Source organism: Cucurbita maxima, unplaced genomic scaffold (genome assembly GCF_002738345.1).
Source record: "Cucurbita maxima cultivar Rimu unplaced genomic scaffold, Cmax_1.0 Cma_Scf00004, whole genome shotgun sequence".
Taxonomy (NCBI): Eukaryota; Viridiplantae; Streptophyta; class Magnoliopsida; order Cucurbitales; family Cucurbitaceae; genus Cucurbita; species Cucurbita maxima.
The window spans coordinates 1,847,328-1,872,201 of NW_019272020.1; the positions used below are offsets into that span (position 1 = coordinate 1,847,328).

At 34.5% G+C, this 24,874-nt stretch overlaps 3 protein-coding genes across 15 annotated transcripts; 1 reads left to right on the plus strand and 2 right to left on the minus strand.

Moving 5' to 3' along the window:
* Positions 1–196: 196 nt before the first annotated feature.
* On the minus strand, positions 197–6,150 carry LOC111478539 (E3 ubiquitin-protein ligase RGLG3-like). 5 transcript variants are annotated; one of them, XM_023122843.1, is made up of 12 exons: positions 6,075–6,150; positions 4,700–4,780; positions 4,441–4,525; positions 4,216–4,356; positions 4,025–4,138; positions 3,022–3,119; positions 2,871–2,950; positions 2,696–2,801; positions 1,641–1,768; positions 1,462–1,561; positions 582–638; positions 197–449 (listed from the first exon to the last, which is right to left on the minus strand). In XM_023122843.1, exons 2-12 carry the CDS (start codon positions 4,766–4,768, stop codon positions 366–368), a joined length of 1,062 nt encoding a protein of 353 aa, XP_022978611.1. In that variant the 5' UTR covers positions 4,769–4,780; positions 6,075–6,150; the 3' UTR covers positions 197–365. The 5 variants fall into 5 exon arrangements, with proteins under 5 accessions (XP_022978611.1, XP_022978610.1, XP_022978609.1 ...); XM_023122842.1 differs by having other exon boundaries at positions 4,700–4,776; positions 5,971–6,145; XM_023122841.1 differs by having other exon boundaries at positions 5,971–6,144.
* Positions 6,151–7,359: 1,209 nt separating this feature from the next.
* On the minus strand, positions 7,360–13,116 carry LOC111477854 (probable methyltransferase PMT26). Its single transcript, XM_023121792.1, has 9 exons — positions 13,006–13,116; positions 10,948–12,189; positions 10,682–10,831; positions 9,674–9,944; positions 9,400–9,510; positions 9,104–9,278; positions 8,566–8,838; positions 8,103–8,297; positions 7,360–8,010 (listed from the first exon to the last, which is right to left on the minus strand). The coding sequence occupies exons 2-9, from the start codon at positions 12,151–12,153 to the stop codon at positions 7,782–7,784; spliced, it is 2,610 nt and encodes an 869-aa protein (XP_022977560.1). The 5' UTR covers positions 12,154–12,189; positions 13,006–13,116; the 3' UTR covers positions 7,360–7,781.
* Positions 13,117–15,520: 2,404 nt separating this feature from the next.
* Positions 15,521–20,940, plus strand: LOC111478028 (protein trichome birefringence-like 14). Of its 9 annotated transcripts, none has more exons than XM_023122096.1 (5): positions 15,521–18,105; positions 18,378–18,543; positions 19,049–19,231; positions 19,304–19,499; positions 19,931–20,940. In XM_023122096.1, the coding sequence occupies exons 1-5, from the start codon at positions 18,055–18,057 to the stop codon at positions 20,757–20,759; spliced, it is 1,425 nt and encodes a 474-aa protein (XP_022977864.1). In that variant the 5' UTR covers positions 15,521–18,054; the 3' UTR covers positions 20,760–20,940. The 9 variants fall into 9 exon arrangements, with proteins under 9 accessions (XP_022977864.1, XP_022977859.1, XP_022977860.1 ...); XM_023122091.1 differs by having other exon boundaries at positions 15,521–17,863; positions 17,997–18,105; positions 19,049–19,499; XM_023122092.1 differs by having other exon boundaries at positions 15,521–17,817; positions 17,997–18,105; positions 19,049–19,499.
* Positions 20,941–24,874: the final 3,934 nt, after the last annotated feature.

Below are 24,874 nucleotides of genomic sequence, written 5' to 3' on the forward strand. Positions count from 1 at the left end.
GTTTTAAAAACCTTGAGGGAAGCCTGGAAGGGAAAGCCCACATAGGAGACATAAGTTCTTCGATTTGAAAAGAAATAGCCTGTATAATTGTGAGATCCCACATGGTAAAAACCTTGAGGGGGAAGCTTGAAAGAAAAAGTCCAAAAAAGACAATATCTGCTAGCAGTAGGCTTAGGCTGTTATAATTGAGGACGGGTAGAAATCTAACTCGTTTGAAAATTTATAGTAAACATAAGACTTTTACAAGTAGATGAACAAGTTTTTATAAACTATAATTGAATCAAAAAGCAAAGTAATCTCGAACCGGGTATCGTTTTTACAACTTGGTATTGCATAGACACAGCTGCAGGAAGTTGTTTGATGACTTAGGCATATAGTCTCAAGCGCATCGTTATAGGTTCTCGACACAGTGGGCATGTTGAGATGGTTACCCCACAGTCTTTGCAGGTCTAGTAAGAATACAGCGAGGGAATAGTGAGCAGATATTCGTGAGTGTCTCGGTCGGGTAATACGATATCATTTCATTAGAAAATATTAGTCAAAGTATTGGCAGTGTGAGAGTTGCATGGTAGAGAACTTACTGTATGACCACATGCAAAAGCCATATCCTTTGGATTTGTCAGGCAGATGGGGCAGACCTTGAACCAGAGAAATTGAATTTAAATTTTTTTATAATAATGAAACCACTAAAGAGTGAAAAAAACGTTCTTAACCACTTAAAAAGTCATTCCAAACAGGATCTAAATTATATGCCGTTTTAGCCTCCCCTTCATCAATGTCACTTAATTTTTTCTTGTTCACGAGAAGCCCCTCCCTAAATTTGTAACCTTGTAACTGTAACAGTCTAAGCCCACCACTACAAGATATTGTCTATTTTAGCCTGTTACATATCGCCGTCAGCCTCACGGTTTTAAAACGCGTCTAGTAGGAAGAAGTTTCCACCCCCTTATAAAGAATGTTTTGTTTCCCTCTCTGACCAATGTGAGATCTCACAATCCACTCCCTTGAGAGCCCAGTGTCCTCGCTGGTACACCGCCAGGTGTCTGGCTTTGATATCATTGTAATAGCCCAAGCTCACCATTAACAAATATTGTCTGCTTTGGCCTATTACCTATCGTCGTCAGCCTCACGGTTTCAAACGTATCTAGTAGAGATAGGTTTCCACACCCTTATAAGAAATGTTTCATTCCCCTCTCCAACCAATGTGGGATCTCACAATCCACCCCCTTTGGGGCCCAGTGTCCTCGGTGACACACTGCCCGGTGTTTGGCTCTGATACCCTTTGTAACAGCCCAAGCCCACCGCTAACAGATAATATTTTCTTTCGCCCCTTATGTATCGCCGTCAACCTCACAATTCTAAAGCGTGTCTAGCAGGGAGAGATTTCCACACTCTTATAAGAAATGTTTCGTTCCCTTCTCTAACCAACGTGACATTTAAAATAAATGAAAACGAAGTTACCAATTCGGATGAGGAACTCTGGTTTTCAGCATTGTCATGATTGATGACTTCAGGAGGAGGAGGAAGCGGCCCTGCACTTTTGGAATACACAGATTCTCTCCTGCATGATACTCACTGTCATTTTGTCAAATCCAAAACAGGAACTGTAAATTCACTTGGAATTGAAATTCGGGGCTTACTTTGAACCCTGCAGAGAGAGGGTGGCTCTGTATTGAAATGGAATTTCCATGAGCGCAGCCAGGGCAAATACTGCTTCCTTCTTTGATGCTTCTTTGCTCTCAGACATGATTTTTGTGAAGTTTACGAACTTCACCATTACAGAGAAGCCGATATAAAGTTAAGTTACAAACTACCGCTAGTAGATATTGTCATCTTCGGACTTTCTCCCTCAAAGTTTTAAAATGCATCTATTAGGGAGAGGTTTCAACACCCTTATAGGGAATGCTTTGTTCCCCTCTCCAACTGATGTGAGATCTCACAATCCACCTTCTTGGGGGTACAACGTCTTCCCTGGCACACAGACCGGTGTCTAACTTTGATACCATTTGTAACAGCCCAAACTCACCGCTAACAGATATAGTCCGCTTTGGCCCGTTACATATCACTATTAGTCTCATGATCTTTAAATGCGTATACTAGGGAGAGGTTTCCACACCCCTATAAAGAATGCTTTGTTCCCTTCTCCAACTGACGTGAGATCTCACAATCCAACCCCCTTGGGGGCACAACGTCCTTGTTGACGCATAGCTCGGTGTTTGACTCTGATACAATTTGTAACAGCCCAAATCGCCGCTAGTAGATATTGTCTGTTTTAGTCAATTATGTACTACGGTTAGCCTCATGATTTTAAATGCGTCTACTAGGGAGAGGTTTTCACATCCTTATAAGAAATGCTTCGTTCTCATCTCCAACCGATGTGGGATCTCACAATCCACCCGCTTTCAGGGCGTAGCGTCCTCACTGGCACATAACTCTGCTACCACTTATAACAGCCCAAACCCACCGCTAGCAAATATTGTTCGTTTTAGTCCATTACGTACCACTGTCAGCCTCACGATTTTTAAACGCGTCTATTAGGGAGAAGTTTCCACAATCTTATAAGGAATGTTTCGTTTCCCTCTCCAACCGATGTGAGATCTCACAAAAACCATCACACCTAACCAAAACCAAACGTTGCATTCATAACTCCAAGAAAATTAAAAAACAACCAAGCAAGTAGATTCAATGAAAATACCTGGAAATTATCAAATGCGCACCGAGGGATGTTATCATCAAATTTCTGCATAGCATCCCATGGTCCATCCCCTACCCCGACTAGAATGATCGATAAAGGATAATGGCTGGTGATTCGAACGTTATGAGACTTCGAGCACAAAAGCTACCGAACATTATAAAAGTTAATGTTTTACCTAGCAGCAACAATGGAGTTTATGGTTGCCTGCTCTTGAAAACTTAATCTTCCAGGTGGCGCGTCGGGATTCCTCGTAACCTGTTCAATAGCATACAACTTTAGGCATTAAGAGAATGAAGCATACATGAGAACAGAGCACATCCAACAACCTGTCCATCTGCAACAATAACAAGGACATGATACTGCCAATTGCTTTTCTCAACAATGCTAATAGCAGAATCAATAACAGGAGCAAAAGAGGTTGGACCTACATCAATAAGCTTCAGTTCATCGTTAGAACATTTATAACTTGGGTAGAAGAAAATTACATTGTCAATCTCAATGAAAAGAATCGGTTACGTATCACGTCTCATGGTTTTTAAAACGTGTCTGTTAGGGAGAGGTATCCACGCCTTTATAACAAATGGCTTCGTAGGATCTCACAATCCACCCCCCACGTCTTCGCTGGCATACTACTCAGTGTCTGACTCTGATACCATTTGTAATGGCTCAATTCTACTACTAACAGATATTGTCTTCTATGGACTTTCCCTTTTGAGCTTTCTCTCAAGGTTTTTAGAATGCGTTTACTATGGAGAGGGTTTAGCTTTACTCCGACCAATGTCTTGCACCGTCTAGTGACTGGCTCTGATACCATTTGTAATAGTCCAAGCCCATCACTAGCAGATATTGTTCGCTTTGACCCGTTACATATCGCCGTCAATCTCATGATTTTAAAACGCGTATGCTAGGAAGAGGATTCCACACCCTTATAAGGAATGCTTCGTTCTCCTCTCCAACCAATGTGAGATCTCACAATATGATACCATTTGTAACAATCCAAGCCCATCGATAGCAGATATTGTCCGCATTGACCCATTACATGTCGCCGTCAGCCTCACGATTTTAAAACAAGTATGCTAGGGAGAGGTTTCCACACTCTTATAAGGACTCTTCCGTTCCCCTCTCCTACCAACGTGGGATCTCACAGTCTTACTATCTTCAGTTTCCTCACTCATCCATATAAACAATAGAGAACGAAAGGAGAAGGAAACGAAAGAACCAAAGGAAGAAGAGAGTAGCCACAGAAAGTATTACATATGGATACTAAAAACTAGCTCTTCATTATGATGAATAGCAAAATAAAAAGTAAACTGAAAAGATCAAATGAACCTGATAAATTCAGGTATGGCAGAATTTCTCGATACCGAAAAAGAGCTTCCTTGAACCCTTTACATGGCCTGTGATCGGGATAAAAGCTGAATACGTGCTGATCACGTGTCAATGCTTCAGAAAAAAGAACTCCAAAATAAGCTGGTTACTCACACTTCAATGAAGAATCTAAAAAACAAACTAATACTAACCATCGCCAAAGCCAAAACAAGGTATCAAACCATCATCATCAAAAGGAGACAATGTCTGACCAATTATAGATATTGCTTGCTCATATGGATTGGGTGTGCTGCTAATTGAATGCAGACTTTTTCTTCCAAAAGAACGCCTGCCTGCAGTCAGTGACATATATCCTCTAGCAATCTATGGAAGCATTCATAACCTTCATAATGATTATCAAGTAAAGAAAGATTCACCTGTCCACTCATTGCTCTTCGTAAAGTCGATACCGAGAATTAAATTCGATGATTCAAGACCTTCGTGTCTCAATGCAGATATAACCTGAGCGAAATGTGTACGCGAGTGAATGTCAGCTTGAACATAATTTTCATGGGATATGGTAATTCTATTCTTAATCTTAGGTGAAAAACCGAAAAACGCTACAAAGTAGACGTAGTATGGACTGTTCAGCATGCTTTTACACAGGAATTAAGCAGTTAGGATAAAAGAAAAAACCTGATCCAATGAGGTGAAATTATCGGCAATACGTCGATAATCGATTTTACGATGACGATTTGAATCCATTTATTTGTCTGCCTACAAAAAGGTTCGAGCACGTACGTTATCATTTAAGGAGAAAGTAGTTTTTCTCAGAACTTGAATCCTTCAAAGCAACATGACAACATCCACATGTTTGGCATCCCAAATATTTTCCAGTTTGAATACTCAAATACCACATTTTGATTATCAAGTCAGCTAACAAATCATTCTAAGTTCCTAAGTCAAACATTGAAAATCTATGATTATCCCATAAGCAAGAACCCCAGCTCGATTCATCGATGCTAGAAGGAAAAAGGGTCGTGCCCACAGCTAGTAGATATTGTCTTCTTTGGGCTTTCCCTTCTAGGCGGGGCTGTCAAGGTTTTTAAAACGCATCTGCTAGGGAGAGGTTTCCACACCCTTATAACGAGTACTTCATTCTCCTCCCCAACCGATGTAGGATCTCGCAATTCACCCACCTTCGAGGCCCAGTGTCCTTGCTGGCACACCGCCTCAGCCTCCTCGCGGCACATCGCCCGGTATCTAGCTTTGATACCACTTGTAACAGTCCAAGCCCACCGCTAGCAGATATTGTCCTCTTTAGGTTTTTCCTTTCGAGCTTCCCCTCAAGGTATTAAAACACGTCTTCTAGAGAGAAGTTTCCACATCCTTATAAAGAATGTTTCATTCTCCCCCAACCAATATGGGATCTCACAATCCACCCCCTTCGAAACCCAACGTCCTTGTTGACACACCGCCTCAAGTCCACCCCCTTCGAGGCTTAACCTCCTCACTTGCACATCACCCAGTGTCTGGTTCTGATACCATTTGCAACAATCTAAGCCCACCGCTAGCAGATATTGTCCTCTTTGGGCTTTCTCTTCCAAGATTCCTCTCAAGGTTTTAAAACATGTCTACTAGGGAGAGGTTTCCACACCCTTATGATGAATGCTTCATTCTACTCCCAACCGACATGGGATCTCATAGGTCGCCAGCAGAGAACATAAAATTAGTAACTAAATGTGGGGAAAATGCAATTGGGTACGTTGGCTGCTGAACCAAAACAATGGGTAAACAGTGAATTGAACTCAAAGCTCCGTATCCAAGCTAAATTGAGCATTACCCAGAAGAAAAATCAAGCCATGGAGGTCCAAATAGCAGTGAATAGAAGAAAACAGACGCGTTGAGTTCAAATCAAAGCATAATTAAAGGGTTACATGTAAGAGCAAGCAGTATTAGAAACTCACAGAGAGCAGAAGAGAGAAAAGAGAGCTTTTGATGGCCTGCAATGGAAACAGATACAAACAGAGAAGAAGGCCAAAAGGGAATTTGAATATGCGATATAAATCACCTCAGACTTTAAGCAAAAGGCTGGTTGTTAATGCGTGCACCCATCTTCAAATGGGAGTAAAAGCCAGAAATTTTCCCCTTTTTAATGACTCTATCTTGATATGAGATAGTAATTAATTTTTTTAAAAGATTTTTTTGTTAAATTATATAAAATATTTTTGAATTTGGTATATTATATAAAAATACCCATAAAGTAATTAATACTTTTAAAACTTTTTTTTAAGGAAAGGGCAAGTATTTTGTTACAAAAAATACAACTTTTTAAAATTTATTAATATATTCAAACTAAAAAAAAAAAAAAAAAAAACTATTATTATTATTATTATTATTTTTATCTTTCTTTTAATAAGAAAATTAATAAAAATGATTTTTTTAAAACGGTCACAAAAATAATCGAAATTACAAGTCAAATCTATGCTATTGCCATGTGCATTGGTATTTTATAAGTCACGATCACATCACTTTTTAAATTATTTAATTAAAAAATAATGAAAGAATTATTTTGAAACAAATTAAATTTTTTTTTTTAACAAATATTAAGAATATTATTAAAACCTATTTTAAAGTTCAATCATATTTCGTATAATTTAAGATTAAATATTAAATTATAATAATTAATTAGTAGTTAAAAGCATTTAAGAAAAACGTGAGTATTTTTTATATACATAAAATACCCTCGACAAAATGACCGTTGGGTGTTGGCACAACAGTTGGGATTGGGAGAGTTCCAACCCATAATGGGTATTTATGGTATTGTAGAATAGTTATAATTTATAATGAATATTTATAAGAACGTTTCTACTATTTACTATCATTATCAAACGTCACTTCAATTTTTTTTTTTTTTTTTTGGTTATAATTTTCAAAATTATAAAATAAAACAAATAAATTTGTAGTAAATGATTATGGTCTTTAAGACCTAAAATATCTTAAAAGACTAAATTTAAGAGTGGTTAAAAATAGAACGATTAAGTTTAAATAAATAAAAGTAAATAAATGTAGACAAAAATATTATTTTAACAATTAAAATCAGACTCCAATATTTATAGCATTAGAAAAATGAAAGTCAAACAATTTCCGTAATTTTAGCATTAGAATTAAAATTAAGATAGTTTGCACTAAAAGTTAATAATTTCTTTAGAATTAAGGCAGTGGACAATTTTACATTAAGTTACCTTAAAATGAATTTAAAAGGAAACGAATAAAGAAATGGGCACGTGGCTTGTTCAGTCCAATTCAGCTTACATAGTCAACAAATTTTGAAGACACTCTTAATAGAAACCAACTGAACTAAAAATAAATGTCATTTATCTATCTTAGGTCCGGCTTCATAACTATTACAAAGAGAACTAAAATGTGTAATTATCCTTAACTGATAGAATGAAAATACATGTGTATGCAAGAATGTATGTGATTTTTCATTAATAACTATTCGAGTATCAGATGATAGAGTACAGAGAAAACCGAGCCTTTGAAGAAGGAATAAAATGAATTTCACCCGGCGGCTTTGGATGAGATGAAGATGATGATGATGATGATACACAGCCTAATTAGGAAGAAGTAGCATTCCCATGAAATTGAAACTTTGAATAACCAAACCAAAAAAAGAATTATGACCTAACCTTTCCCCTCCTCCTTTGGCATCTAATTCAAGTAGAGTGAGATGATGGTGCCGTTGAATGACAATCAAGACGCCCACCCATCGGCTCTAACCAATAGCATACTGGAGTGTTTCAGACTCACTTGGTCGCCACATTGACTTCTGAACGCATAGCAATCCTTCATTGTCTTTGAAGTAAGTAAACCGAACCTCCCATTTCATCGACTTGAACATGTTTTCAAGCTCGTTCACTGTTTCCGCGTTGTCCCTGACAATGAGCTTCCCTTCTGGCCTGAGGATTCGGTCCGTCTCTGCAACTAAAGCTGCTAGATTGCATCTGCATACGTGGATAGATCGAGTAAAGCATTAGCAAAAGTTCAGGAAAGGAGTGATAAATGATGTTGTTTATAATAAGCAGTAAAGCTTTACCTCTTTTTGACCTTGGAGAAAAGATGATCTGCGTGAAGAAGGTCATACGAACGCGGGTAGGTGTTGAATGATTCACACCAATCGTGATATATACCGAACAAACCTCGTTCGTAGATAATTGGGAGAGTATCAGCTGAGTCTATTGGGACTACGTTCATGACCCACAATTTCAAATCTTTCAATGCAGCAGCAAAACTGTGAGAAAGTGAAGAACCGTTCATATATTTACTCAACCCTATGCCCCCAACACTTGAAGAACAGATTTACCGGTAGTGACACTCATCTTTTCTATACCCTATACGTAGTAAACTCTTTCAAACTCTAATAATTATAAAATTACACACAACTCTAACTGTAGAAAACTGCAGATCCAGATATAAACTAACTGATAAGATTTATTGCCAAGCGACAGATATGATAGCTATTTTGAAGTATATTTCCTGTGAGGGGAGGAGAATCTTACCCTCCATAGATAGCTCTCATGTCCATCACATTCCGCACCGTTGACCAGTCAATTCCCATGCCAGTTAGATATGACTTTGTCACGACACGATTCCAGTGGTCATGATCTGCAGTAAAATCCTGAGGAGCAGCTCTTCCATAAACTCCAACCTGAGAATCCAACATCCAGTATGGTGGTTTCTCCAATCTCGCTGGCCATTGTTCGGGCCATTTAGAACCACGTTCTGATTCATTTGTCGAGATTTTGTGCATGCATGCCTCGAGTGGCACATTCCTGCAGATGGTTTGAACAAATTCAGTTGTAGTAGCAACAAAGCTATAAACTTTTCTTACCTATTTTAGAAAAATTACATGTACATTTGGTCTAAGCTTTACATAGAAATAAGGAATTGAACAAACAAGAACGCATATATGAGGGGGAATGATTCTGGACTAGAGGCTCAATATTTGCAGAATCCTTTTCATAGTAATTGGATCTTGGATAGTATGGAAGTACACATTTCTTAACTGGAGTAATTAAAATTATAAGAGATAAATACCAGGCAGCATTTGGATCATCTGAATCCGGGCAGACAGACGGCTCCTTTTCAGATCTCTGCTCATAGCAATCATTATTAGTAGGTTTCCTGTATATGGCTGCACTAACGCCATTCACCTTATCCTTGTTAATTGATACAAGTTCCCAGCACATAGCTTTCGTCAGTTCTGTCATGGCTGCAAATAGTTCCACAAGATGCAAAGCTATTAGGACTCTAAATTTGAAGATCTCTAGTTTTACATATACATTTACAACTAAAATTGATAAAGGATCATGAGGGTTTTAGAGATGGCCAACCATTCCATATTCCAGCATCTTCAGCATTCTTATGATAGACTGGTGTAGCAGACCACACAAAGAAGCCACCAGGCCGCAACAAACGATTCAGCTCCAACAGAAGTTTGCCACCTGCACAGTTTCTTCAGAAGTGAATATTGAAACTCAAGCTATTGATAAAATGGTTAAATTCAGTAACTGACGTGATGAAATTGAAGTCTGTTCACTACATGAAATTGAAGTCAGTTCCAAACAATAGAAATTTATCCAACAAACGTACTACTGATCACATTACCTTCTATGTGCCATGGTACTCTACAACGAGCACAATGGACAACATCGAAAACTCTTCCGGGGTAGGGAAGTCTTTTCGTGCCCATAACAGCAGATATGGCAGGAATTCCCCTCTCAAGTGCAAACTGGACTTGTGCTTCGTGTTCATCTTTTGGGGCCAATGACATGGTTAGTACATCTCTTTCAAAAAGAAATCCTCCAAAGCTTGCCACTCCACATCCAACATCCAGAACTACACGTGATCGTTTTCCCCAAGCGATATCATTGACAGACTGCATAGTAAGAAAATTTGTTAAGCATAAATCAGAAAGCATTGTTCTTCAGTTCAATAGGACCACAGAACTGTAGTCATCCTCATCTATTTTTAGATTGCGTGAAATTGTGTACATTTACAAATTCACTCAAAAAAGATTTTCCAACGAAGTAAAAGGAAACTAACAGACCAGAACGACCAATATAAACAGGCACACCACTAGCTTAGCTGGTCAATTATAATATCATACAATAAAATTTCCTCCAATCCAAAGCATCAACAACAATAGAATTAATGAAGAAATGTTACACAACGAGAAATAATTTTGCTAAAAGTAGAAAATAAATTTATTAGCTACCAAATGTTACTAAGAATTTTTTTTTTTTTTTTTTTTTTTTTTTGTGTGTGTGTGTGTGTGTGTGTGTGTGTGTTTGGTAATGTTATAAATTGCACCTATTTGTGTAAAAAACAGAGAAAGGTGGGGTGTGGGGGTTTGCTCGGCTAATAGTGAGGTTGATCAATATCCCTGAGTGACTTCCATCAAGAATGCAATTAATTAGCTTGAATGAGTTAAATAAAGCAGCAAGTGGTGGAGAAAGTAGATTAGATAAAAGACACGGCATCATCATTGCAATGCAAGATCTGATAAGTACACAGATACACTATCACAACCACCAATGATGGAGATGCTAATGTACAAACCAAATGGGCATGTAACATATTACACTAACAGGAGCTCAAGGAGAAGAATGTTACCTCTTGTATGAAGTCAATGTAGTGAAGAGCACCGTGCTTGAACTGGGTCCCACCACCAGGAAACGTTAAGTACTCACCAGAAACTTTTACCCAATTCTGATGCCCCTTAACTTCAGCAAGTTTTGTGTGGGGAACATTATAGTACCAAATCTGCAGAAACACACTCAATTAGACAATCAAAGAATGAAGGGAAAAAAAACAATTCAAAAACTGAACTTATAACATAAAACGTATTTTCAGAAATAAAGATATTAAATCTTTTTAACCTTTTCCCTGCTAGTTGGCCACGTAATTGAGCGTTTATAGCCCTCTGGAAGTGAAACAAGGCAGGTAGGAGGTTCTTCAGGACAATGCCTTTCTCGATGTTCATAATGTTTTGTACTTCGAAGACTCCTAATTGCTTGCAAATTGTCGAGGCAAGGAATGTAATCCGATCCAGCAGTAACATTGCAAATTTTCCACTCATACCCAGATTGTTTCGTGGAAGATCTTTGAGTCTCTTTTTCATTCTTCGACTCTGCTGCCTGAGTTGACCATGCCCCATTTTGTGTTGATGTTTCATTCAAAAGCTCCGACTGAGCACCGGAAGGAAACACCTCACCAGAAGTCAGGTTTTTGGATTGGTTATTTTCATTTAACTTCGCATTCTCCTCTTCCTTTCTGTTACCGTTTTCTCCATCTTTAGTATCATTTGAGTCATCTGCTTTTTTGTCGTCTTTGCTGTTCTCTTCTGTATCATTTGAATTTGGTTGTTTCTCATTAGAATTCTCCTCAGGATCTCCTTGTCCACCGGATCCATTGTCACCAGCCTCTGGCTTAGACTCAGAACCTGGTTCTCCATTTTCCTCCTTAGAATCACCATTTTCTGTTTTACTTCCATCGTCTGGTTTAGTTTCTTCATTCCCTCCATTCTTGTCCCCATTCTGTTCATCTGGCTTCTCTTCAGGCTTCTCTTCAGGCTTCTCTTCAGGCTTCTCTTCCGGCTTCTCTTCTGGCTTCTCTTCGGGCTTCTCTTCCAGCTTCTCTTCGGGCTTCTCTTCGGGCTTCTCTTCGGGATTCTCTTCCGGCTTCTCTTCCGGCTTCTCTTCTGGCTTCTCTTCGGGCTTCTCTTCGGGCTTCTCTTCAGGCTTCTCTTCAGGCTTCTCTTCAGGCTTCTCTTCAGGCTTCTCATCCTGGCTTTCCTGCTGATTAGAACCTTCATTGCCATCCCCTTTCCTTACATTATCAGGCAAATCTCCTGGATTATCTTCAAAAGGCTGAGTGTTGGCCTCATTGGTCTCAACCACCTGACTTTTTGCAATATTTTTGTTCTCCTGTGGCACATCAATATTTTGAACCGGAACTACAGATGATGATGTTAACATCCATATCCCAACCAAGCACAAAGCAACAAATACAACAATGGTCACTGAAGAGCAGTAACTCGACGAAGACCTTCGGTTATCTATTCTCGAATACTTCCCTATAGCCATTTCTATTTGTAAAGTTGTGTCCTATAGAGTTTGCACCTGAGAATGGAAAGGGAATAGACAGATTAGAAATTTAAAATAAAATAAACTAAGTATTAATTAGTTGAATACACAAAGGTCATTGACACCTGCATTCATACAAGCAAAAGATATTATGAAAAGTGAAACTTGGTCCCATGAAGTCGTTCAAACATCAACGTCAAACAAACAATTCAAAGTCCCAGAAAAACAGAGATTCAACTTGAGAGAAACTTGACATAGATCTGGCTAGAGCACTAAGAAAAATATTCAAAAAAGAAAATTCAGCCAAAATTCACGACACAATTACTGCAATCAGTCACTGAAATTAATGGAGAAATAGACAAGGAGGATCGGATAAATCAACTTCAAAACACATTAAAACATATCAACCAATGATTTAGTACGTCCATACTAACAAGGTCGATCCAGAACACAGAACAAAAACATAAATTACCCGCGTAAACAAAATCCAAAAATCACGTAAAGTTATAATGAAAAGATAACATCATTCATTCACACACAACGCAAAACAATAAAAATTCAAACAAACTCCACCAGATCTAAATTCAAGTGGCACAAAAACGAATAAATCACACACCAATGCGAAGCAAAAAAGCAACAAGGAACCACAGTTTGCTAAAAACCAAATTAGATCTACAATAAAAACACACATAAACGAAAAAAACAAGCAGAAACCAGAAACTAGAGCATTGAAGGCGCAAGAAAGCTAAAACATGTTGACTGTAAGAACCAAAGAAAGAAACAACGAGAGGACATGGAAGGGGATCTGCGCGATCTAACCAGCCAGCAATAAGCGATAGCGCCATGGCTTACCTTGGAAAGAACAGATCTAGAAAAGAAGACAATAAAGTTGGAAACTATTCCACCATTTTTCTGAGGCAGAGAGGATGAAATGTAATGGTCGGGCGAATGAAGGGGGAGGAGAAGAATTAATAGAGAAAATAGAGAGACAAAGAGAGGATTAGTAGATGGTGGATTAAATTAATTAATTTTTTTTTAGCAGAAATTAATCAAATTACTGATTTAAATGTTTTGTAATTACATGATTAATTTGCTAAACATATTCTTTTTTATCGAACAGTGTCCGGAATCACCGACCTTAGAAATAATAGAAAAAAACACGCGGTGAGGAGAGAGAGCGAAACACGCGCGCGCTTTCTATGTTGTAATTTTCAAAAAAGCGCGTGCGCGTGCAAATCACACGCGGTACATCGGATGTGGGCGAATGACAGGTGGCCATTATGATTAAACTAAACATTATTTATTAAAATTTTCATGCTTCATTTTTTTTTTTTTTTTTTTGCAATATTCCCTCTATCTCTTGATGTCGACTTTAAAAAAAATATATATAAAAATACATATAAAATTGATAATAAATTTTGTAACGCTTTTTTCTTTAAATATTTTAAAAAAATATTTACATATTTAATTCTCTTTCTTAAATTATTTAGTAAATTCTAAATATTTAAAATTTACTCAATAAAAAAAAAAAATCTCAATTACTACTAAGTTAGTATGTTCGCAGATTCACTCCCCACCTCTTTATATTATTAAATTGGTAAAAATTATTTTTAAAATATTAAATTCAAACATTTAAAAATAATAGACTTAAATTAGAGAGGTAAAGTTGGTTAAGCTTTTTTTTTTTTTTTTTTTTTTTTTTTTTTTTTTTTTTTTTTTTTTTTTGTCTTTTATTTTCGCTATATAATTTAATTTAATGTAAGGTGGCACTTAGATCTCAATCTCGTCTTCTAGAAGACGTGACAGCGACTCTCGATCCACACCGTTGAAATTGATCATTGATTTTTTTTTTCTTCATTATTTTATTCCTTTCAAATTTATTTTAATTTCTAAAGGATTATTTTTATTTTTTTTATTGTAAAAATTATTTTGTAGATTTAACTTTTTAATCTAATTTCTTTTTCAATTAAACAAACAAATCATACAAAATTTATAGATTTCTTTTAAGTAATTAAATCCCGAGTAAAAGAAAACTTTAAAATAGAAAAGTTTGAGTAAAAAAACTTTGGTATTTGATGTTCGTTTAAAAGAGCTGACAGAAGAAATCAAAGTTCATTAGTTTACAAGCGTGGTTTGAGAATGAGAAATTACGTCAAGAAAGCCCGAGAGAAATTTAGTCATGATGATATCAAATCATCGTGAAATCTAAAACTTTAAGTTCATGAGGTACAATAAGTTCGAACTTTTATAAATATTTGAAAAAATAAAATTTTAATCGATGAAAAAAAAATCGAGATAAAATTGTAATATTACACGTTGGTTGGAGAAAGGAACAAAACATTCGATCTCTCTTCCAATAGACGCGTTTTAAAAGTGTGAGACAGATATAATATATAACAGGTCAAAACTAACCTTTATTCTCAATAATTAGTTTCAAATTTATTTCCAAATATTCCAAATATAGTATGTGATCCCATATAAAGAAATAAGAGGAAAATAAAATTAAATAAACGAGATTAAAATGCCAGGTTGGAAAACTCAAAGACTTAAATACAACTTATACGAGTTTAGGACGAGAAGTGAAACGGTCCTCATACGAGTTTAAACTCGAAAATCTCGTATTAATACCATATAAAAGAAAGTTAACAAATATAATAATTAAGGTTGCACGTAAGAACTTATTAGTCTTGCTTGCATGCATGAGAGAGAAAATGGAGAATTTTTATTTAATGCATGCATGTAGAAGAGAGAGAACAAGTATGACAGGGACTCCGAGCTTCCTTCAACCATACCAAGCAACATTTTGATTCATCGTCGGTTGAGCAAGATTTCTAGCAACAAGGTAAGTAGAAACTCAGCGTATTTTTGAGTCCGTTAAAAGTCTATCTATAATTTTATTGAATTTTAGGATAGAATCGATTTCTCTAGGTTCGAGAATTCTTACCATCAAACACATACGGTTTACGGTTTATTATACGAAATTCTCTCTATAAAAATTAAACGGAGCAACAACAAGGCTATGGATGAGGATGTGGATGTGTTGAGGATTGTTAGGAGTGAGTCCGACGATAGCTTATGTTTAAAGTGGACAATTAGAAAAATATTATTTGCTCTTTGAAATAGAGTTATTTTGAAATTATAAATGCAAAAATTAATATTTAAATTTTTTTAAAATTTATTATAGTCTCGGCATTGTGGGTTAATTTTTGTCCAAAATTTGCAATTTTTTTATATATTTTAATTTGTGTTAATTTGACATATTTAATAAAAATAAAGGTAAAATCTTAAATTTTAATTAAAATAGAAAAAATCATAAATAAATTTAGGTCGACTTGATTAAATTAAATACTTCATTATAATTGTGATAAGCAGTAGAAAAATTCTGAGAGGTTGAGTTCTACTGTTCTTCGTCTTCCCTACGCGGAATTTGTTTTCTAGTAAATATGGTGAATACTCCAAGAATTTCAAGAAAAATTCTTGTTGCTTCTTTGGTTTTGCGATTGGGGATTGAGGAAAAAAGTTCGAAGTTCACATGTCGGATTTCTAGGTCACGACTTGTGAAAGAAACACGGAAGAGGAAAGTTGTGAATTGAGCTTTCTATTGTTTATTTTGGTAAATTTTTTTCTAGTGAATCCATGAAATTTGCGAGCAGGTTGTAGACAATGCTCGACATTTTGTTGTTGAAGTTTCCGGAGTTCGTGAAGGTATGAATTTCTTTGTTTGGACATCGATTTGGCAGAATGTTGGACGCTTTTAAGTTAGTAATTAGCATTATATTCAGATTCAACTACTGGCCTTGGTTTAGAGTTGAAACGGAAGTAATCGTGGTGATTTTGATGAAGGTTTTGTTGTAGAGATTGTCATCTTGTATGATATAATATTGGTTATACGATTTTGTTCTTGCTCTGTTGGAGTTTCGTCAACTGCTGGTGAACTACTCATTGAGTGCTGTCCTGCTAGAGTGTGAATGGACAATCTTCAATGTAATAATTGGGCATTAGGACGTTTAATTTGTAGAAGATTTATGTGAACTAGCCCACTTTAACGATTCTAATTCTCTGTTTTTTCACGATCTGAAAATGATGCCTCTGTCTGGTTTTTTCCCATCCTTTGATCACTATGCTTTTCTCATTTCAAAATGCATCAAACACAAACACTTGAAGGTTGGCATGTCCTTGCACTCCCACCTTATTAAGTCCGCTCTTTCGTTTGATCCGTTCCTTGCTAACCATCTTATTGACATGTATTCCAAATGTAATTCTATGGAAAATGCGCAGAAGGCATTTGATGATTTACCCTTTAAAAATATCCACTCGTGGAATACCATTCTTGCCTCCTACTCACGTGCTGGATTTTTGAGTCAAGCTCGTATGATATTTGATGAAATGCCTCATCCAAATATTGTTAGCTACAATACCTTGATTTCTAGCTTTACTCACCATGGGTTGTATGTAGAAGCAATGAATATCTTTTGGCAAATGCAACAAGATTTTGATCGTTTAGTCTTGGACGAGTTTACTTTTGTGAGTATTGTGGGTACTTGTGCCTGTTTGGGTGCTTTGGAAATGTTGCGTCAGATTCATGGAGCAGCTATTTTCATTGGATTGGAGTTCAATATGATTGTTTGCAATGCTGTAATTAATGCTTATGGTAAATGTGGCGAACCGGGCACATCATATTCTGTTTTTAGTAGAATGCAGAAGAGAGATGTTGTTACCTGGACCTCCATGGTTGTAGCCTATACTCAGACATCCAAGTTAGATGATGCTTTTCGAGTGTTCAGGAGTATGCCAGTAAAAAATGTTCATACATGGACTGCTTTGATTAATGCTTTTGTGAAAAACAAGTATAGCAATGAGGCCCTGGATTTGTTTCAACAAATGTTGGAGGAAAAATATTCTCCTAATGCTTTCACATTTGTAGGTGTTTTAAGTGCGTGTGCAGATCTTGCTTTGATAGCAAAAGGGAAAGAGATTCATGGAATCATAATCAGAAGGAGCAGCGACCTTAATTTTCCGAACGTATACATGTGTAATGCTTTAGTTGATTTGTACAGTAAGAGTGGTGACATGAAATCAGCTAGGACGTTGTTTAACTTGGTTCCTAAAAAGGATGTAGTCTCGTGGAATTCACTAATAACTGGGTTTGCACAAAATGGGCTCGGAAGGGAAGCACTTATTGCGTATAGGAGGATGATAGAAGTAGGGATAAAGCCTAATGAAGTGACGTTTCTTGGTGTGCTGTCTGCCTGTTCCCATACTGGTTTGTCATCTGAAGGATTATATATTATGGAGTCAATGGAGAAGTCTAATGATATTAAGCCTAGTTTAGATCATTATGCAGTCTTGATCGATATGTTTGGAAGAAAAAATAGACTTGCCGAAGCATTGGATTTAATATCCAGGGCACCCAATGCATCAAAACACATCGGTATATGGGGTGCAGTTCTGGGGGCTTGTCGAATACACGACAATTTGGACCTGGCTATAAGAGCTGCAGAAACTTTGTTCGAGATGGAACCAGATAATGCTGGAAGATATGTAATGTTATCTAATGTATTTGCAGCAGCAAGTAGATGGATGGATGCCCATAATGTGAGAAAACTTATGGAGGAAAGAGGTTTCAAGAAGGAAGTAGCACAAAGCTTCATAGAAATAAGAAACGTAAGACATAAGTTTGTGGCAAGAGATAATTCCCATAGTCAGATGGGTGAGATATACGAGTTAATGTTCATACTACTAGATCATATGAAAAAATTTGGTTACATGCTTCTTGACGATGGTATTTACTTTTATGATGGTTAGAGTACTTGAACTTTAAGCATGATTTATTTGGATCACAGCGTTGCAAATGTATAGACATTGAAGAAGCTAGCAATTTTAAGGAAAGAATTTGAGAATATGAAGCTACACGATGAAGCTACAAGGCTGAAAAGGAGAGATTGCTATCAAGTAGGATACCTTTATTTTTATTTATTCTTTTAACATATAACTAAGATTGGGGTGGTCATGGATAAGAATATTCATCATTCAGCATTTCAACATGGATAATAATAACTAAGATTGACTCTCAGGGTTTTGATTTTGCTGCTTTTCGTTCTGTAATCCTCTAGTAATATTTTTGTTACTGGAAGTAAAAGAAATGATGAAGTTCTGTTGTTCTTAATCTAGATAGAAAAATTTCTGGGTGCTGAGGTTTGATCGAGCTTTGTCTTATGAATTAGTTTGCAGAGATGAAATTGAGAAACAATTTCCTCTCAAGAGGGAAGCATTGTTCCTTTGTTATGTCTGCTCTTGCATTCACCATCGTGGTGTTGTGGGCGTGGGGGGAAAATTCTTTTATTACCACTTCTCAGTCAGTTCAAGCATGGTATAGAACTTCTTATTCAGGTATGCTCGTCAACCCTTGTTTATAAATGTAGAGAATGTCGATTATGTAATTAGACTAGTTCTTGGCATTCTTCGTTCTATTGTTGGAACCTTTAGACTAGTTTTTGAATGTTAAATTTTTATCTCATTCCAAAAAGAGAAAGTTCAAACAATTGGGATTTTTAACCTTGTTTAGCTAATGTGGGATTTTTAACCTAGTTTAGCTAATGGGGAGAAATTTCTATCCGCTCCTTCCCCCATTCCTCGTTTAAATGGAGACTTCACCCTACGAGTTAAAAATACATCTCTACATTTTACCATAGGTTCAACTCTTTCTCTTGATACATGCTGCTATCCCTTTTCTCGCACCCCTCTATTCAGCCTTAATGCTTTGAAAATTGAAAACTTACGAAGTGAACATGCAATCCTCCTTTACACCTGGCAGACAATTGAAAATGTTAAAATCGGTTATTTTGCACTTTTTCTTTTCTTACTATTTGCGTAGCTCTTGCTGATGATTGTTTAGGGTTCATGGTAGGTTCCACATACAGTTCTGTAATACCTGACACAGTAAAAGAGAATACTGAAAAAACATATTCAAATTCAAGTACAAAAGAAGAGACCGTAAAAGATGATGCACATTCAGAAGTTACACTCACATATGCTGCATCCACAATAAATTTTAACAGGAGCAAGAGTAATGAGAACAGTAAGTACTTAGCCCAAACTAGTGGTGCTGCTTTCGAATCTACTTTATATTTTTATTTCTTAAACTTTTCAGCCTGTAGCTATGGAAATGGTGAATGGGTCCTTGATGATAGTCAACCATTATACTCTGGTTTTGGATGTAAGCGATGGTTATCAGCAACATGGGCTTGTAGACTGACCGAGCGGACTGATTTTTCCTATGAAAGATATCGTTGGGTTCCCAAAGATTGTGAATTGCCAGCATTCGAGCGGTCTGAATTCCTGAAAAGGTACTTGACTTCCCTCTTGTTTATAGCATATTGTAAGCGGGAAGCCTTCCTCCACTTTCCATGAGGGAAGTGAAGGTTAATTTATCCAGATTTTCTCCCACAAGCGATAACAGTGGGCTTTTTTTTTTTCATTCTTTTGTCACTAGTAACCTCTAGTATGTTCGGGATGATAGTTTTCAAACGAAAAAACTAGAAACACCTAAAAAAAAAAAAAAAGATGATGTATAGCTGTCTTGTTTTTATTTAGCGAACTAGTTATAAAATATGCAACTAAACAAATTCCATCCTACCCTGAATTCTGAGACTTAAGAGAGTATAGTTATCTAACTTACCTTATGGTCTTCAACTTGTCTGCCATTGGTATCTATTTAATAGTTTATGATTTAGTTAGGTTAGTTTCTGCTATTCTTGACACTTTTTGAGTGATCTAGAATGCAGGACAAAACCATTGCATTTATTGGCGATTCATTAGGAAGGCAGCAATTTCAATCTTTGATGTGTATGGCCACGGGTGGGGAAGAGAGTCCTGAAATTAAAGATGTAGGAAAAGAATATGGTCTTGTCAAAGCTAAGGGCGCTATTCGTCCAAATGGATGGGCATATCGTTTTCCGAGTACCAATACTACTATTTTATACTATTGGTCAACAAGCCTCAACGAGTTATTGCCATTGAACATGTCAGACCCAGCCACTGAGGTAGCCATGCATCTTGACCGTCCACTAGCATTTTTGAGAAACTTCCTCCATTTGTTTGATGTGTTGGTTCTTAATACTGGACATCACTGGAACAGAGCAAAAGTTAGAGAAAATAGGTGGGTGATGTACAAAGATGGAATTCGTAGTGAACTTGATAACTTGAAAGAAATTGACACCGCTAAGAATTATACTGTGCACAGTATTGTCCAATGGCTAGATTTGCAACTCTCCTCTCATCCTCGACTCAAGGTTTTTTTCAGGACCATGTCTCCTCGCCATTTTCACAATGGGGAATGGAATAACGGAGGTAGCTGTGTCAATACCACACCGTTATCAAGAGGAAGCAAAGTAGAACAGAATAGATCAAGCGATCCAATTGTTGAGAGTATTGTAAGAGGTACACAAGTAAGGATGTTGGATATAACTGCTCTTTCCGATCTGAGGGATGAGGCTCACAGATCCCACTACAATATCAAAGGAACTTCGGGTGGTAGTGATTGCTTGCATTGGTGTCTTCCCGGTATTCCGGACACATGGAACATGATTCTTCTTGCTCAAATATAGCTTCGTTTGTCTTAAAAGTTCACTTTTGGACATTCAGCTTTGCTTCCTAGTAAGACATCTTAATTTGTAGCCTCGAAGATGATAACTTTGAGGTGGGTTTGTTAGCTAGGATACTCTTCTCAATTAAATATTTGTTTTGTATGATAAAGAAAATATAAATGAATACACTATTATTTCAAATTTGTTCAAAAAGAGAGCATCAGATTTACAATTTTATTTTAATATTATAATTATTTAAATTATTATTATTATTATTATTTTTTTTTTTTTTGAATTCTTTGATCTTTGAATACATATTTTTTTGGGTTAAGGATTTTTTTTTTTTTTTTTCTAAATATTATTCTTTTAGTTACTTTTGAAATCCTTGAGGACATATTCAAAGGGAAATATATGAGGCTCTTTCTCGTGATGCCCAAAGTGCTTCACCTTTGCAATATATGACCAAGGAATACCATCGTCATTTATAGCTTCTATCACAAGAACATAATATTGAGGATCTTCGTAGTTGCAAATACAATCGGACCGACCGTTCACCACGCCCTTTTTTACTTTTTTGTGATTGAGACCCCTAATTGAATATGGAAGTGGAGTAAACTTAGGTTCACAACTCATTTTGGAACACCTTTAATAGATAGTTTTAACAAACTTGCTTTGATCATGAATATTTTGGAATGTCATATTTATAGTCGTGGCTAAACGTTATTCAAATTTATATAGTCGAATATTGCAACAAACACCAATTAAACATTCCTCTCTTATTTTTCAGAGATAAAAAAAGATTATTCTCTCGAATATAGTACGGTATTGATTATTCTCTTTAGAGTGAATTTTAAGTTAAAACACATTTTTTGCATAAATAATTGAGTTTGATCAAGTAAACACTAGCGGCTCGATTCAATTGCTAATATATTATATGTTGTTTAATCAATTTAAATATTAAACATGTGAGAGTTAATAAAAAAAATGTGGATTTAGATAGGAAAAATAATAATAATTTTTTAAAATTAGATATACTTTTATTTAAAAATAAATAAATTCACTACCTTGAAAGGTAAACAAATTTAGAGACTATAAAAATATTTGTCCGCACTATAAATTGCAACAAAGATAAAAATGTACATCAGAATGAGAAAGAGAAATAAAAGTTTTAAATGTCAGTACTCAAATATGAGACATGAGAATAAATTATTCTCATGTTTTAGTTACATCGGTCAAAGAATATTCGATATGTTTCCAGAATTAAAAGTTTTCTTTCTCCTTTTTCACGTTTAACGTTTTTTTTTATAAAAAAAAGTAAAATGTCAGAAGGAACAAATGAGGAAGGAGAAAGAAAAGAACGAATAAATAAAGTGTGTTTTGTTGTATTTATGCCTTAATTTTTTAAAGGTAACATGAAATTTTGTCCATGTAAGGGAATATTATTATAATATAAAATATAATTTTAATTATTAAAGTATTTGTTTGGTCATATTTATTAATTTTTAAGCTTTTGCTAAATCATTTTTCTAGAATGCATAAAAATATCTATGGGATATTTAAGAAGTGAAATCTTGTTATTGTTATTTTTTATGTCCAATTCTCTTCCACGGCAAACCTAAATGAGGTTAAGTAAAACATCTTAGTGAGTATAAGATGGCTTTGCTTTGGGCTTCCCAAAAAGCCTCATACTAATAGAGTTAGTATTCCTCACTTATAAACTCATGATCATTCCCTAAATTAGCCGATGTGGGACTTTCATCATCCAACACATGCATGTCCAACATGTGTCGATTAGGGACATGAAAATAAGTTATTCGTTGCTTTCTTTAGACCCATTTAAAGCAGTCTGAAAGCTAGCTAGAACGTCAAATATTATTCTTTCTTTATATCGGTCCAAGAATATTTAATAGGCTTCTACAATTAAAAGTTTTTAAAATTAAACGTGAGAATGAAGAAATTAGGAAGGAGAAAGAGAGGTGTGTTTTGTCGTCTTTAGGTTTTTTAAAAAATGAGATAATATCTTTGTCTGTGTGGTGTTATAAGTGTGTTTTTTGAAATCTTTCCTATTGAGTTTTCCAAAATGAATATAGAATATCTATTTAATATTTAATTAATTTTTAAAACTTATATTTGCTCTCATTGTTATTTGTTAAATTAATTTTAATGCGTTGTTATGATTTTTTTTTCAAAATTTTTTAATGTTTTATTAATAAAATTAATATTAACTTAATCAATAAAAATAATTGTATTTTGTTTTTTTTTTTCTTTCCAAAATTAGAACTAAATTAATAAAAATACTATTTTACACTTCTAAAAAAAATATTAAACTTTAAAATTTAAACATATCTCGGCACTACTATTAATTTTATTATTATTTTTTTTAACATACTCTTCAACTTTTTAAAGAGTTTTAAAACTGCCTTTTAAGTTGGGTTTAAAAAATACCCTGAATTTTCAAAAAAAAAAAAAAAAACTCCAAAAATAANTAAATTTCATTATAGTCATTGAGACCCTAATTGCACATATTACGGGAGGAAACTTACGTTCACAACTTATTTTTTGAATATTTTGAAGTGTCATATTTATAGTCGTGGCTGAACGATATTCAAATTGATATAGTCGAATATTTCAATAAATACCAATTTAGCATTCCTCTCTTATTTTTCAAAGATCAAAAAGATTGTTCTCTCGAATATATTACTGTATTGATTATTCTCGTAAATGGGAAATTTTTTTTCAAGTGATTGTTTTAATAAAAAATGTGGATTTAGATAGGTAAAGATTAATTAATTTCTTAAAATGAAATATATTTGTATTTAAAAATAAATAAATTCACGGCCTTTTTCAACCTTTGTACAAAATATTTGTTGGTATCAAAAAAAAAAAAAAAAAAAAAAAAAAAAAAAAAAAAAAAAAAAAAAAAAAAAANTATATATACATATACGTACTTTTTAAGAAAATTTAAATTTTTTATGGTTACTATTTTTAGAGAAATTTACATATATATATATATGACTTATAATTTAATTTTAATATTTTGCATATAATTATTGAAATTATGGTATGTTTTATTTTAAAAAATTTATTTTTCGTCTCTAAAAAAAATTTAGTTTGATAATCTCATTTTAATTCATATTCATAATTTTTTTAATATTTTATTATTTTCCAAACTATAAATAAATTATTTTTTTAAAAAATAATTAAAGAAGAAAAATAAATGAAAATATCTCTTGACTATTTAATTAATTTTTAAAATTTATATGGCTTAAAATCTTTATATTTTTAATTAAAATTTTTTGAGAATTTGAAACTAGAAATGGTTACTTTTAATTAGTATATAATTAGAATAGAGATAATATTCCTACCTGGATTTACTCAACAAACTTATTTTGATCCTAAATACTTTGGAGTTTGATATTTATAGTCGTGGTTGAACACTATTCAAATTGATATACTCGAATCTTACAACAAAGATTAATGGATCATTTCTCTCTTATTTTTTAAAGATAAAAAAAGATTATTGATTATTCTCTCTCGAGTGAATTTTAAGTTAAACACAGTTTTTACACAAGTAATTAAATTTGATCGCTCAAATGAATTTGTAATGTATTTTAATTAATTTAAATATTAAATATGTGAGAATTAAATGGGTAATTTTTTTTTATCTTTCTAATAAAAAATGTGGATTTAGATAATAAAAGATGAATTAATTTTTTAAAATAAATATATTTTTTATTAAAAATAAATAAATTCACCACTTCTTCAACGTTAGGGATTGCAATGAGAAAATTTGAAAGACAAAAAAAAGTATTAATGCAACTTTTTGAAAAAAATTAAATTTTTTATGGCCCTATTTTGTGAAGAAATTTATGAGTATATGACTTATAATTTAATTTTAATATTATGCATTTAATTATTGAAATTATCTTATTTTTTAGTTTAAAAAAATTACTTTTGGTCTCTAAAATTTTATTCGGATAATATTTTTTATTTTAATTGAACTATGCTTAAATGTCATTCGTGCCATCTTTTTAATTTTAAGGAACGATTAAATCGATATTGTGATATTTTAAATTATTTTAAATTATTTTTTTAGTTCTTGAATCACAATAATATAATATTTTAAATTACTTTTA